The sequence below is a fragment of the Carcharodon carcharias genome, chromosome 9 (assembly GCF_017639515.1).
Source record: "Carcharodon carcharias isolate sCarCar2 chromosome 9, sCarCar2.pri, whole genome shotgun sequence".
Classification (NCBI taxonomy): Eukaryota; Metazoa; Chordata; class Chondrichthyes; order Lamniformes; family Lamnidae; genus Carcharodon; species Carcharodon carcharias.
In genome coordinates, this window is record NC_054475.1 from 124684314 (window position 1) to 124699939 (window position 15626).

General features: G+C 41.5%; 1 protein-coding gene across 1 annotated transcript in view; it reads left to right on the forward strand.

The window, feature by feature from the left end:
* Positions 1-14898, forward strand: part of LOC121282256 (transmembrane protein 182-like) — a 54722-nt gene extending 39824 nt beyond the window's left edge. Inside the window, exon 5 of the mRNA XM_041195876.1 lies at positions 13552-14898. Within this exon, the coding sequence (XP_041051810.1) occupies positions 13552-13778 (227 nt within the window). The 3' untranslated portion in view covers positions 13779-14898. The remainder of the gene's footprint in view (positions 1-13551) is intronic.
* The last annotated feature ends 728 nt before the right edge of the window (positions 14899-15626 follow it).

Sequence of the window (15626 nt, forward strand, 5' to 3'; positions counted from 1 at the left end):
AATGAGTAATTTGAGGCCGTACATGTGGTAAATGTAGCATACCTTGGAGGATAAAGGTGACTTTGGCCCAAAGCTTTTCACCCATTCGGTTTTTCTCACCTCATGCCTGGGTCTATTTTAGATTATTCAATGCTTCCCAAACTTTTTTGATTAAAGGCCCCTTTTCAAATGGATTAGTAATCACAGATCTGCCCTCCCCTCTATCAAGATACTATATAATGAATATAACATGAAAATCCTGAATCTAAGGAACATTTCATTAATAATGTTTTTAGAGAAGCAGGTGTTTACTTACAATTATCAATGCAGAGCATTTATATCTTTGGCAAGAAGCCAAGAGAGGTGGTAGGTGGGGGAGGAGGGTGGGTTCAGAAGATGTGGGAAACGGGGAACGGTGTGGGAAACAAAACATTGGCAGCGGATAAAAGAAAGAGCATGAACATGCTTCTGGACACCAACCTAGACATCCTGGACATTCACTCAGGACCAGCGAGAGAAATCGTCAGCCCTACTGCTTCTCCTGTTTCCAGGCCCTCAGGTGTGTCTGTGCAACAGAACTTTTAAAAAGCCAGAGAACAAAGACTGAATGTTTCACAGTTGTATGTGTGTTTTTTTTTATCAGCAAGTCTAAAGATTCTGCTGATTGCTCCTCACTACAATATATTTTCAATATCTGCTATGCAACACAACTTTATCACAATATTTCAATACCTCAGAAAACTCATAAAAAGCACCAAGTTAGATTTGGATAATAGGTAAGTCGACTAAAGGACAAGATTGAAGTCAATGGAAAATACCCTTGCTAACATTTTGTGATTCATGCAGAAAGATGCTTCTGTACACAAAGCATTCTGCAGTCTCATTCAGTTTAAATAATATCCAGTTTTTCTATTCTTCCTGCCAAAGTGGACAACCTCACACTTTTCCACATTATACCCCATCTGTCAATTTTTTTCCCACTCACTTAACTTACCTATATCCCTTTTCGGACTCTTTGTACCCTCCTCACAACTTGCTTTCCAACCTATTTTTATATTGTCAGCAAATTTGGCTCTAAGGCAGTTGGTTCCTTCATCAAAGTCATTAATATAGATTGTAAGTAGTTGAGGCCCAGCACTGATCCCTATGATACTCCACTAATTACAGTTTGCAAAACTGGAAACAACCCATTTATCCTGGCTAACATTTTTCTGTGCATCCTCTATGCATGCTAATATATCACCTTAACACCATGAGCTCTTATCTTGGGTCGTAACCCTTTATGTGGCTCCCTATCGAGCGCCTTTTGGAAATCCAACACACTATCTACTAGATAAAAACAAAAAACTGCGGATGCTGGAAATCCAAAACAAAAACAGAATTACCTGGAAAAACTCAGCAGGTCTGGCAACATCGACGGAGAAGAAAAGAGTTGATGTTTCGAGTCCTCACGACCCTTCAACAGAACTGGGTGAATCCAAGGAGAGGGGTGAAACATATTTCAGACCTATTGAGGCCTTTAAGTGGTCAATTAATGACCAGTTAAGGGCTTTTTCCTGCCTCATTGCAATTTTTCATGTGGAGGGTGGAAGCAGGAGCCAGGTTTGAAGCCCAGAAGTCCCATGCCAGGTGTTATTAGCAGGAAATGGGAAGTACTTCTTTTACAGTCTATCAGAGGCCACCCTACCGGGGTTTGCCCCCATGCACTTCCCAGTTTCCCCTTTACCCATGGTCTGTGCACCATGCCCCCTCCACTCTTGCCGTCATCGCTGGGTCCTCCTAGCCTGGCCCCACCGAAATCCCCGCCACCCAGCACCCCACTGTCCCCCCAGAACCTACCTCTCCATCCGGCTCCAATGACAATCTTTGCTGGGAACTGGTTGTGGTCCCAGCAGTGGCCACCGCTCCTAGTGGCAGTGCTGGAACCAGTGAGCTGCCGGCCATCTGATTGGTTGGTACCTCTCGAAACATCTTCCTCAGATGGGGCAGAGGTTTCACCCTGTGCCACTTAAAATCCATCCATCTCTCCATTTCCTGTCACTCATCCAATTTTATATCCATGCTGCCACTGTGCCTTTTCTTCCTGGGATTCAACTTTGCTGGCTAGCCTATGTGACAATTTATCAAAGGGCTTTTGGAAGCCCATACACACCACATCAACTGTAAAGCCCTTGTCAATCCTCTTCGTTACCTCACCAAAACTCTCAATCAAGTTAAATACAAGTTTCCTTTAACAAATCTATGGTGGCTTTCCTTAATTAATCCATACTTGCCCAAGCGACTGTTAATGATAATCATTTCTAAAAGCATTCCCACCATTGAAGATAAACTGACTGATTTGTAATTGTTGATATTATCCTTACACCCTATTTTGAACAAGGGTATAACATTTGCAATTCTCCAGTCCTCTGGAATCAACCCCCCCATCCACCACCGTGTCGAAGGAGGATTGGAAAATTATGGCCAGTATCGCCAGAATTTCTACCTCTACTTCCCTCACATCTTTGGATGCATCTCATCTGGTCCTGGTGACCTGCCAGCTTTAAGTACAGACAGCTTTTCCAATACTCCTCTTTTTAGCCCATTTAGTATCTCAACTGCCTCAACTGCAGCATCTTATACCTTGGTAATGATAGATGCAAAGTACTTGTTTAGTCCCTCAGTCATGCCCTTTGCCTCCATACATAGATCCCATTTTAAGTGTCTAATCAACACCAACCCTCCTCTTACTACCTTTTTATTATTCATATGCCTATAGGAGACTTTTGGATTCCTTTTTATGTTAGCTGACAGTGTCTTCTCATACTTTCCTTTCACCTATATTATATCCTTTTTAATTCCCCCCCTGAACTTTCTATATTCAGCCTCATTCTCATTTATATCATCAACCTGACATCTTTCATATGCACTCTTACTGTCTGTCTCGTTCATCAACCAGGGAGCTCGGAATTTGTTTTCCTGCCTTTTCGCCTCATAGGAATGTACCTCAGCTGTACCCAAACCATCTCCACTTTAATGGCAGTCCATTGTTCCACTACAGTTTTGCCTGCCTATCTTTGATTCCAATTTAGCTGGGACAGATCCATTCTCATCCCACTAAAATTGGACCTCCTTCAATAAGTATCTTTTTCTCTCATTGTCCCTTGTCCTTTTCCATTGCTAAACTAAACCTTATGATACTATGACCACTTTTCCCTAAATGGTCCCCTACTAACATTTGATCTACTTGACCCACCTCACTCCCCAGAACCAGATCCAGCAATACCATCTTTCACATTGGACTAGAAACATATTGAATTATCCTGAATGTACTCAAGGAACTCTTCCTCCTCTCTGCCCTTACACTATTAATATCTAGTCCATATTTGGGTCATTAAAGTCCCTATTATTGTTACAGTATTGTACAGTCTCTGTAATTTCCTTGAAAATCTGCTCCACTACACCTTTCCCACAAGTTGGTGGCCTATAAAATACACCTCACAGTGTTTGGAAAGGTCATTGAACTACAACATTAACTCTGTTTCTCTCCACAGATGCTGCCTAACTTGCTGAGAATTTCCAGCATTTTCTGCTTTTATACCTAGGAGAGTAATGGTAGCTCTAGTGTTTCTTAACTCTAACTGAATAGTTTTATCTTTGAACCTTCCAGGGTATCCTTTCTCTCTAGCACTGTGATATTCTCCATAAACAATACTGTTACCCTTCCACCTGCCTTTCACAGAATCACAGAATCACATAGTGCAGAAGAGGCCCTTCGGCCCATCGAGTCTGCAGCGACCCGTGAGAAACATCTGACCTACCTACTTAACCCCATTTACCAGCACTTGGCCCATAGCCTTGAAAGTTATGACGTGCCAAGTGCTCACCCAGGTACTTTTTAAAGGATGTGAGGCAACCTGCCTCCACCACCCTCCCAGGCAGTGCATTCCAGACCGTCACCCCCCCCCCCGGTAAAAAAGTTTTTCCTCACATCCCCCCAAACCTCCTGCCCCTCATCTTGAACTTGTGTCCCCTCGTGACTGACCCTTCAACTAAGGGGAACAACTGCTCCCTATCCATGCCCCTCATAATCTTGTACACCTCGATCAGGTCACCCCTGAGTCTTCACTGCTCCAACGAAAACAACCCAATTCCTTCCCTATTTTTCCTGAACTCCAGGTGTCCAGGAATGTACACAGGAATACATGTATATAATACCCAATCCTGCCCTTCTTTAAACCAGGTCTCCATTGTCAACACAAGATCATGTTCCCAGGTGGCTATCTGCACTTGCATCTCACCAACTTTATTTACCATGTTTTGTGCAATTACAAACTTGAATTAGATCTTACTGTGTTTTCTATTAATCTGACCCTCACCTGATACATTAATGCTTAATACCGGGATTGTTTTATGAGGAGAGATTGAGGAGAATGGGTCTGTATTCTCTAGCATTTAGAAGGATGGGAGATGATGTTGTTGAAACATACAAAATTCTTACAGGGCTTGACAGGGCAGATGCAGGAAGGATGTTTCCACTGGCTAGGGAGTGGGTGGAGTTTAGAACCAAGGGCCACAGTCTCAGAATAAGAGGTAGGCCATTTACGACTGAGATGAGGGGCAATTTCTTCACTCAGAGGGTTGTGTATCTTTGGAATTCTCTACCCCAGAGACCTGTGGAGGCTCAGTCATTGAGGATGTTCAAGTCAGAAGTTGATAGATTTCTAGATATTAAAGATATCAAGGGATATGCAGATAGTGTGGGAAAATGGCATTGAGGTAGAAGACCAGCAATGATCTAGTTGAATGGCGGAGCAGGCTCAAGGGGCTGAATTGCCTACTGCTGCTCCTATTTCCTATGTTACTCTGTTCCTGTTTCTTACTCTGGTGCTATCCGTCTCTCCCAATCCTTTGTTCATCTTGTTTCTCCCAAGTCAGGAATGGGATGTGACTTGGAGGCAAAACGGAAGGTGATTTTGTTCCCTTAAAAGTTCTGCTTTTGGTTTTCTGGACAATAGAGGTCACAGTGGAAGGAGAAGGCATCCTTGTAATATGTTATCTGCTGTTGGACCTCCTCCACTTTCCTCATTGAGGCTCATGCCAGCTGTCACTGACATAAACCAGCAGCATTCACAAGATTCACGTGTGTATTTATCATCATTCACTGTTGAAACACTGAGTTGAACACCCCAGAAATATGATCCACTTTGAAGAAATCAAAAATTGAAATTGGCCCTTCTTTTTATTCTGAGTGTATTTGGCACAAGGCCAGGTGCAAAGACATCTGGAAATAGCTGGCTCGCGATGATGGTGCATGGTTATCTTTAGCCTAATAAAGGGCTTACAGGTTGCATAAAGACCCACTGCACTGACTTGCACCAACTAATTCCTCACATTGCTGGACATCATGAGAAATAAATGTTTATTCATGCAACAGATGAGGTCTAGATGGCAGCTTTCCTCTTCTTCCATCTACTGTTAACATACAGTTTAATTAAATAGCTCTGGTACATAGCCTGAAATCATTGTTAACACATGCATTTAATGGCAGATTTAGAGATAAAGGTAACCATGGGTAGGGAGGACAATTTTTATACCAGCTTAATTCATGTTTTAAATTATCCTAATTAACATAATCAATATGCAAATACATTAATCTGATAATTTATCCTTAACAACCTAATTATGTTCTCTTGTTTTGTAAAGTTAGGGCTGAGTTGAGTTACTGTGGAAAGTCTGTTTCATAATTCAATTTGCATATACAAATTGTCTAATTAGAGAACCATATTAATAGAGCTTCTCTCTCTGCAGGCTGAAGGTTTCTATTCTGTTTCATAAAGATACCCCAACATTTTCAAATTATATGTGTAAAATATTAGGAGTCCTGGACGACCAATGGTTTAACTGTTTCACAGACAAAATAAAGAGAAAAAAATGCAAGAAAGCTCAGGAATAAAAAGACTTTGAAGGAATTCTCCAAGTATCTATTAATACCGTCAGCTTATGGGGCAGGGGAGAGTTGAATCAGACGTGACTATGATTGGTACAGAATTTCTTTGCATGGTAATTAGAATCAGTTGCTCTGTTTACAGTGTTAAAAAGACAAATCTATTAAATTGTACAGGCTCTATTATGGCATGAAACTTCAGAACTTCTGCAGAAACTAAGGACAATAATTCGGTGTTTTGAAATTCTGAAATGGAGCAGATTATGATGAAACAGTGTCATAATTCATACTTCATTGACAGTGAGTCAAAGACCTGGAACTTCCTGCACGGCTTGGACAGCAATGGTACAAGACGAAGGCCCACCACCAACATCTTCTTGAGGGATGGGAAATAAATGCCAGCTTTGCCAGCAATGCCCATACCATAAGAATGAATAAAATATATAAAGAATAAGGCTTTAATCTTTATAAGTAATGCACAGGCTCCAAACAAGAATGAAGTAGGCGCGTGCTTCTATGACAAAATAAAATGTGAAAGGAATGGTGAGCTAGAAAAACAGACCACTGGGGCAAACATTTCTAATGCAAATAACTTACTGAGACTGTTTATTTCGATCTTGTTTGAAGAGAACTCTCTAGCAAAATTCCCCATCTTTTTGGCAGCAAGGTATCAGATCATTATACTTTCATAGTCATGTCTTGGTCCCTTTCTCATTCCCCAAGCCAAGCAAACAAAACTGTATCCGAATAACAAAAGCAAAATACTTTGGATGCTGAAAATCATGACCTTTTCATGGCCTTGATTTACCATCTTCTCCAGGGATGGGACTCAAGATAGAACAATATATCCCAGTAACTGAAGCTTACCCAAGTTTTTGATTGGGTCACAGGGTTTCAACCTGCACCCTTGTTATCCAATGTGGAACTGTGTGATGCCAACTAACTGCGATCCAAATGCAGGGAAACTATTTTTAAATACTCCTAATTATGATTTTCATGTTAGAATTGTACAAGTTCTATTATGGCATGAAACTTCAATACTTCTGCAGAAATGAATAACAATCATTTGGTGCTTTGAAATTCTGAAATGGAGCTGATTATGGTAAAAAGGTATCATAACTCATATTTCATTGTTGTTGGATCAAAAACCTAAAGCTCCCTACACAATAGCAGTTTGACAGGAGTTGTATAGTCCCTCGAGGTGAATGCCATCAGAAAATAGGATGCAGGGCTCCCTGATTACCAGCCCAGTTTAGAAGCTTATTGGTGATTTTTGACGTGTGCGTGTGTGTGTGTGTGTGTGTGTGTGTGTGGGCAGCCCTCGACTCCTGGACTCTGACCTACTCTACTTATTAACAATGATGGATTTGCAATTTTGAACAGGCAAATAACAACTTGGCATTGCTAATGATTTTGTGTAGGCAAACCTGTATGTAGCAAAGGGATAACCAGGGAATGGTGGGAAGCTAACCAATCACTCCACACCCGCCATCAAAGAAATTTAAAGCATTCTGAAGCATTCAAGGAGAAGATTAAATGGGGGAAAAATGGAAAGCTTTGCTATTCCCATTGTTTATTACGCAATAATCATTGTGCAATGATCACAACCTAAACAGTGGCAAGAAAGCAGAGCATCACGAGTTAATAAAATTGCATACCTGGAAATATAGAATCTGACTGTATAGAAGGAGGGCATTCAGCCATCGTGCCTGTGCTGGTTCTTTAAAAAAACTCCAATTGATCTAACTTCTTGGCCAGAATCTTATCTATGTCAGACGGGCTGGGCGGGGGCGGGCGTAGAGCCAATCGCTGCCCTGCGCACCGCCATTTTGCATGGGCAGGCAGGCAGAAGGAAGAGGGACAGTCAGGGCACTGAGCTGCCTCAGGGAGATTAAGAACATATTGAAATTTTGTAATAAAGAAAGAGAAAAATTATTTACACATGTCCCCTCCTGTGACTGTGTCACTTGAGCTGGGACATGTTTGTTAATTTATCAAAATTTATTTGTTGATTTTATTAAACCTTCAGGAAAACTCATCCTGTCCATGGGTGAGGTTTCCTGAAAAACACAAAGGCTGCTTGGGCAACGCTGTTAATTATCTAAATTGTCAGCCCCTCACGCTGATGGCAATATTCTGGCCCTTGTGTTTTTTTGTCCATATGCTGGATTCAGGTCACTGCTGAAAGCTTTGAGACTGTTTATCATGACCAACAACAGATATTGCCAGCATTTGAACAATGGTTGCACAGCCCTGGGATTACTTACACTGTCTTTGTGTTCAATATACAGAAAAATGAATAGTTTTATAAGTGAACTAAAACTCACAGAGGGAAGCCAGCTAGCTTAGTGTGCTAGATGACTAGAGTATGGATCCAATGAGCACTGATAGCATGGGGTTTGATCCTGTTCCATCTGCGAAATAATCGGAGCCTGCTTACTTGCCTTATTCATAGTAAAAATATCATAGCACTTTGCCATGTTTTGGTGAATGGTCATCAAGGACCTGCCTTTGGGCAGAGAGCTGATGAAGAAAGTACATATTATATTGCTTTTGTTCCAATATAGCAAATGGTGTTCAGATGAATTGCAATAATAACCAAGCATGCTGGTACTGGTTAGGAGCTTACTAAAATGAACATAAGATTTTCCTCAGAAACTTAATTCGTTGTGACAACAATCTTAACTCCAAATGAGTCTGGTCATTACTTGATCATTTAAGTTTGTGTATTCCTATACAGTGTTCCAATCCTATCCAACAGAGCAGTTAATGAGTCCACAATGTTTTCTGCATCAGGCATCTACAGGGGAAAGGATTATAAGGAACAGCTGAGTGAACTCTTGGTGTTTATTAGTATTTATAGAGCGCATTCTCTAGTTGCATCTGATACGGGAGTGGAATGGATGCTGAGTCGAGTAAGACAATCAGTAATCATGCTTGCAAAGTAGTTGGAAAGTCTTCTGGATGGGCTGCTCCCCTGATTGATCAACAACATACTCTGCAGCACTTTAAATAGTTAGGCAAGGCATCAGGGAAAATAGATTGAGCAGAAAGGTTTCCCAACTATATCGCAAGTGCAATTGGTAAGTAAGTGCATCATGACCATTGGATGCTATGAATGCTCAAAGTTATCACTGGGATTGTGTTACAGAAGGCCTGTTGTACTTCAGTTGCATTATACAAATTATTACCAATGCATGGAATTACATGTTAAAAACCTTTACTGATCTCATGCTCTGGAGTTAAAGTCGCTCTCACAACTGATTAAGTTAGTGAGGAAAACCCAATGTCTTGACTGAGGAGGGTCTAAATAAGCATGTCTATTCATTTTGCAATTGCCAAAGCCACCTTTTGGTATGGTGTCAGCTGTTGGTAGCATTCTTGCCTTTGAGCCAGAAGGTTGTGAGTTCAACCTTTTGGAACGTAAGCTCAAAGTCTAGCCTGACACTCAGTGTAATACCATAGGTGTACTGCACTGTGGAAGGTGCCAACTTTTGGATCAGATGTTAACTGAGGCCCTGTCTGCCCCCTCAGGTGGATGTAAAAGATCTCAAGGCACTATTTTGAAGAAGAGTAGAGGCGTTATCCCCAGTGTCCTGTCCAATATTTATCCCTCAATCAACACCACAAGAACAGACTATCTGCTCATTACTACATTGTTATTTGTGAGAGCTTGCGGTGTGTAAATTAATTGCCATGTTTTCTACATTACAACATGATTACACTGCAAAAGATTTCCATTGGCTCTAATTAAGTGCTACGGTCATTTTAAAGTCATGAAGATCACTATATAAATGTTTTTCTTTGTTGCATCTTAGTAAAAGCATTAAAAAAAGGAATATCCATACTTTAAAATGGGCTTTCCTCTGATTTTAAAGACCTACTCCCTTTTACCCATTTGCAGACTGTGAAGAAATCAAAACCACTGTTAATAATTTCAAAGTTGTACAAGTACTAGATTAAAACTGCCCATACTGCTGGCAAGTTCAAAGCTGCATCTGGAGTTAAATTTACCTTTGACCTGAAACCTAACTGAAAGGTTTGGGGAAGAATAGGTAACACGGAACATCAATGTGCTGCTCTGTGGGCCTGCAGAGGATTCTTAACACCTGAACACTAAAGATTTTTTGTCTTTATCTTTGACCCCACCCCCATTCCCATTCTCTTTGGCTAGGAATAGCCTTGAGCTTTAAAGGACCAATAAAAATAATGCCAGCAGACATAGGTTCTCCTCTTTACAGTGTCTAGTGAAGGTGAAAGGACTATTTAAAATCACAGTTTATTCAATTCAAGCATATCCAAACCAGTCGTAGATATTTCCCTTTCCAGGCCTGGAAAGCATGTCTCTCTTATCAAAATCACCATCTAAAGTGTCACCAATGCTGAGGCGTGCCTACAGTTCAGATTCAGCTGCTCTGTGACTCATGTGATCTCTGTGTTTACACTGCTCTGATGCTTGGTCAGGAATTACTATCAAGTTACCAAATTGACACATGCACCATGCATCTTCTGTGGGCAGGGGGATTTATTTGGCAGCTGGCTATAAACTGGAGGCAGGAATGCATAAGCCTCTTGCTGTGAACTAAGAAAGCATTGCATGAGATAATAGCCTCGAGAAAACATTGACAGCACTCGATAAACCTGGTGAGATATATAGTGCAGAATTTTATGTTGATCGAGCGGGTGCATGAAAACATCAGAAGCGCGCCCACTGACAAATAAGAAACATCAGAAGCACGCCCACTGGCAAATAAGAAACATCAGAAGCGCACCCACTGGCAAATAAGAAACATCAGAAGCGCGCCCACTGGCAAATAAGAAACATCAGAAGCGCGCCCACTGGTAAATAAGAAATATCAGAAGCGCGCCCACTGGCAAATAAGAAATGTCAGAAGCGCGCCCACTGGCAAATAAGCCCATTAACGGAGCAATTGACTCTGATTTTTCATGGTCCATCCAACCTTATGGTTGGCAGACGGGCAAATTGGCCAGGCAGCCTTTACATTTTTCATGAGGAGAATTTTAGGCTCATTGGGCAGGTGCGTGCCCAATCCAGCCGAGCGTAAAATGACACACAGTGACATCGGGCGAGCATCCCAACATCACTGCGCACTTGTGCGATATTTCAGCCGCCGGGCGCACTGCCAGTGTTGGCAGCACGCCCACCTAAAATTAAAAGGCTCATTAAGGCCATTAAAAGGGTAACTGAATGAAATTTCTTGCTGCCCTTCCAACCTTGTGGTTGTTGGGCAGATGAAAAGGCCAAGTGGTCTTTGCTTTTTTTATGAAACCTCATCCATGGGTGGGATGAGGTTTCCAACAGCAAAAGAAAAATTTTTACATTTCATTTATAACATGTCCCTGTTCATGTGACAGAGGCACAGTCACATGAGGGGACACGTTTTATAACATTTTAGAAATCTTTACTTTTAATGTTTTAAATTGTTCATCTCCCTAAGGCAGCTCTGTTTTCAGTAGCTAAATTTTCCAGTGATTTATTATGATACATGGACACTTTCTTTCAGCTTCTGAAACCTTTATTTTTGATTTTTCATGTCTGCAGCTCCCTGAGGCAGCTGTCTGCCTTCAGGGAGCTTTCTCTCAGCGCTGACCCGTGCCTGCATTGACGTCAGGGCCCGCCTCTTGCCACCCCCACCCCGGCAGCACTGAGCTTTTCAGCACGCAATTCACACTGGTTGGCTGTTAATTGGCCAGCCAGTGTGAAATTGCAATCGCGGGCCGATCGCAGTTGGCTGTCCATTCTCCAGCTGTTGCATTGGCCCGCTAATCGCGCCCACCCGCTGATCTAAAAATTCAGACCAAAGAGTAGTACCATCCCTCCTTTGAGGAAAGTAGTATCAATGGGTGCATGTCTGGCCATTTTCAGGCCAGACATGGCCATTGAGGATATTGGTGGATGAATATCTGAGAAGTTGTGAAGCCCAAGCCTAGGTGGTCCAATCCTGTGAGAGGGGTGTCTGTTTCTCATCCCTAGTGATGAAGGAAGCTCGGAAGGCTTCATGTGTCAAGGCTGACATTGACCTGCCTCCTACTTCATTGTTGTGGTACGTGGTTGATATCAAACATGTTCATGCCTCCTTTTAAATAATAGACAAATAAACATCAAGTGTTGCCTGTTCCACTAGCATTTCCAGCTGATATTGAGAAGGTGGGTGAACAGTTGACCTCTGAAAGAGGGATAGTCTCATTGGGTCTAATGGGTTTGGTCTATTCCTAAGAATGGGGTGAAACTTTATGCCTAAAAATGGTGGATTGGGGTCGGGTTCAGGTCACACGTTAAAATTTTAAAAACCTTGTGCCCAATTCTAACCCAGCCAGTTTTGGATTGAATGCATGCAGGACCGAGGGGTGGGCAGCCACTGCACTGCAGGGAGGCAGCTTGGCAATTGAAATATTTAATAAGGCAGGCAGCCTCTGATTTAGCCTTCTTTGGAGTCTTAACCTTCATGGGTTTCTCAGACCTCAGCAAACCTGGCAACTGAAAGAAGTGAGGAGAGCTTTGGGGAGAAGGTTTACGGCATTGCTTGTGAGCGCAGAGGAGCATAGGAAGTCCACCGCAGCCTTCCTAGCTTCCTTCATCCCTCCCCACCCCTATCACAAGGGATGGGAAACAGACACCACTCTCCTAGGATTGGACCACCCAGGCTTGGGCATCACAACTCACCAGATATTGTCCCCATGCAGTAAGATCTGGACAACATTCATGTTTGGATTGATAAGCAGCAAGTAACAACTGGGTCACACAAATGCCAGGCAATAACCATCTCCAAGAAAAAGGAATCTAATCATCTCCCCTTGACACTCACTGGCATTGCCATCTCTAAATCACCCACCATCAATATCCTGGGGGCCAGCATTGAGCAGAAGTTTAACTGGACTAGCCATACAAATACTGTGGCTAGAAGAGCAGGTCAGAGGCTGGGAATTCTACAACGAGTAACTCACCTTCTGATTCCTCAAAGTCTATCCACCATCTACAAAGCACAAGTCAGGAATGTGCCAGAATACTCTCCATATACCTAAATAAGGACAGCTCCAAAAACATTCAAGTAACTCAACACCATCAAGGACCAAGCAGCTGGCTAGAGTGGCATCTCATATACCACCTTAAATACTCACTCCCTCCACAACCAGTGCATCCCGGTGGCAACATGTACCACATGTGCCATCTACAAGATGCACTGCAGCAACTCACCACCACATGGATTGCAATGGTTCAAGAAGGTAGCTTATTACTACCTTCTTGAGGGCAATTAGGGATGGACAATAAATGGTCACCTCCTGTGAATGAATAAAAAAATGGTCCAGATGTCATTTGATTAAATCATCAAGAATGATTCTGATCAGAGTTGGCAAGCCTAGTCAGGTAAGCTTTCAATTTTGGTTTTTAGAGCATCATAAATGCTTTTTAAAATTAGTCCTGCTGAGATTCTCCCAAGTGAAATCCCTCAGGTTTTCCACTGGGAGTCATCTTTCACCAGTAACCATATGTAGTCAGTTAGCTATAAGTCCTGGCAGTGTTGGATTCAACCCTTGGTAAATGCTCATTTTGCATTTTGAGAAACTATAAACAACGGTGTCAAAATATGAATTACCAAATCTCACTGGAGTTTCTTTCTTTGCAGGAATTTTATTTTCTATCTTGATATTTCTGTTTGTGATGTGGAAGGAGTTTGTGGTGGATTTGGAAAGATACATACTGATAGAGAGAAGAAACAGCTGCATGGATATCCTAGTCCACGTGCAGTACGGATGGTCTTTCATGTTTGCGGCTGCTGGGATTCCATTGACTCTACTTGCTGGACTGCTGTTCTACCTAATTGGCTGCACCATCAAGGCCCATAACAAATAAGAGGTAGATGCTGACACCTGGAGTGACAAGCTCTTGTGCGGTGCTAGTTTGATTCCGTGCAGTGGGAAATCAAAAATAGTCATCAATGCTCCAACATATTTGAGATTACAGTAAGGTCCATCTCGTTTTGAGATCCATGGAGACATATGAAGCAAGCCCCAGCTCTATTTTCAGAGGATATTTTATTTTGGTTTAATGATGCATCACATTTGAGAACACAGGAATTAATTTTGCCGACATAGGGTGTACTGAAGAGGATCTTTAAGCCTGCAGATTAAGTTGGTCATTTTAGCAAACAAATGCTTCACACATTCATCTGACATTTCTTGTTCCACTATTTTAACTCGGGCATTAACCCCATGAAATAACTGACCGAGAAATGTTTTTCAAATTAATCGATTCTTCACCCATTATTATTATCAAAAGGTATGTCTCAGCTTTGATCATTTGAGGACATGTTTTATTTTATTAGATTTTGTAAAAAAAAAAACAAAAACTGAAATTATGCTTTCAATAATGCTTTTATTCCATGACATTTTGCTAAAAGAAAATGCTATTTTGGATATCCCAGCTGCTACAGCTTTACGCATCAGGTCCATTAATATATTTTTCTTTTGATATTCATTCATGGCATCAAACACTGTCTCAATTTTTTATATTGCTATGATTCAGTGATTGGTTGATGTGGAATAAAAGCTTCACAGTGAATGGCAGCTGATTTTGATGTGTTTTTGACCAGATATTTATTCTCAGGCTCTAATGCTAAAGTTAACGTAAGTCCCATGTATTTAGACCTATGACTGTTAACATAGAATATCCTGAGGATAATTCAATAATTGTGTTTCAAAAGCAGATAATTATTTAAAGTGACTTGTATAGTCTAAAAAGCTAGCTGCTATGATATAGTTGGTATGTTTAAATCTGCTCTTCAACTTTCAAGCTTTTCCAGCATGATATCGGTGTTGTAGGAGTGTATTATCAAAGATTATCTTTACTGTGCCAATTTTTAATGCTTGTTCATGTGTGCACAATGCAGGGTTGCTGAAAAACTTATGTTTTGTACCACTTTTGGGAGCGATGCAAATATTATTGAAATAAACATTGCTTGGAAAATGTAAAATGTAGCTTGAGAGACGTTTATATAAAGCAAAATTCACAAGGGCTATATTGAGGGGGAGGGGGGACGCGGTGGTGACATAATGGTGATGCCACTGGATTAGTAATCCAGAAGCCCACACCAATGCTCTGGAGGACATGGATTCAAATCCCAACACAGCTGCTGGTGGAATTAAAATTTAATTTATAAATCAAGAATTGAAAGCTAGTCTCAGTAATAGTGACCATGACAACTATCATTGTTTGTTGTAAAAACCCTTCTAGTTCAATATTGCCCTTTAGGGATGGAAATCTGCTGTCCTTACCTGGTCCAGCCTACGTGTGACTTCAGACCCACAGCAATGTGGTTAACTCTTAACTGCCCCTTGAAATGTCTTACCAAACTATTCAGTTCAAGGGCAATTAGGGAGGGGCAAAAAATGCTGGCCTTGCCAGTAATGCCCATATCCCAAGAAAGCAAAAGAATTCCAGATATTGAATGGAAAAGGCAGACTTTTGAGGGGAGGAAAACTGCACTGCAACACAATTAAAATCTCAGTGGAGAATTAAATCCAATATTTAGACATAAATTGAAGACTAAGCTGGAAGTTCCTGCTTGGCCCTTTTAGACACATGAATGAGTTAGGTCAGATGTCGCCACCACTCAAGCACTTAACATGACCATGTTAAACTTCTCACTTCCACACAGAGGTAAACCCCTTTATTTTACATGGTCTCTATCAAAATAACAGG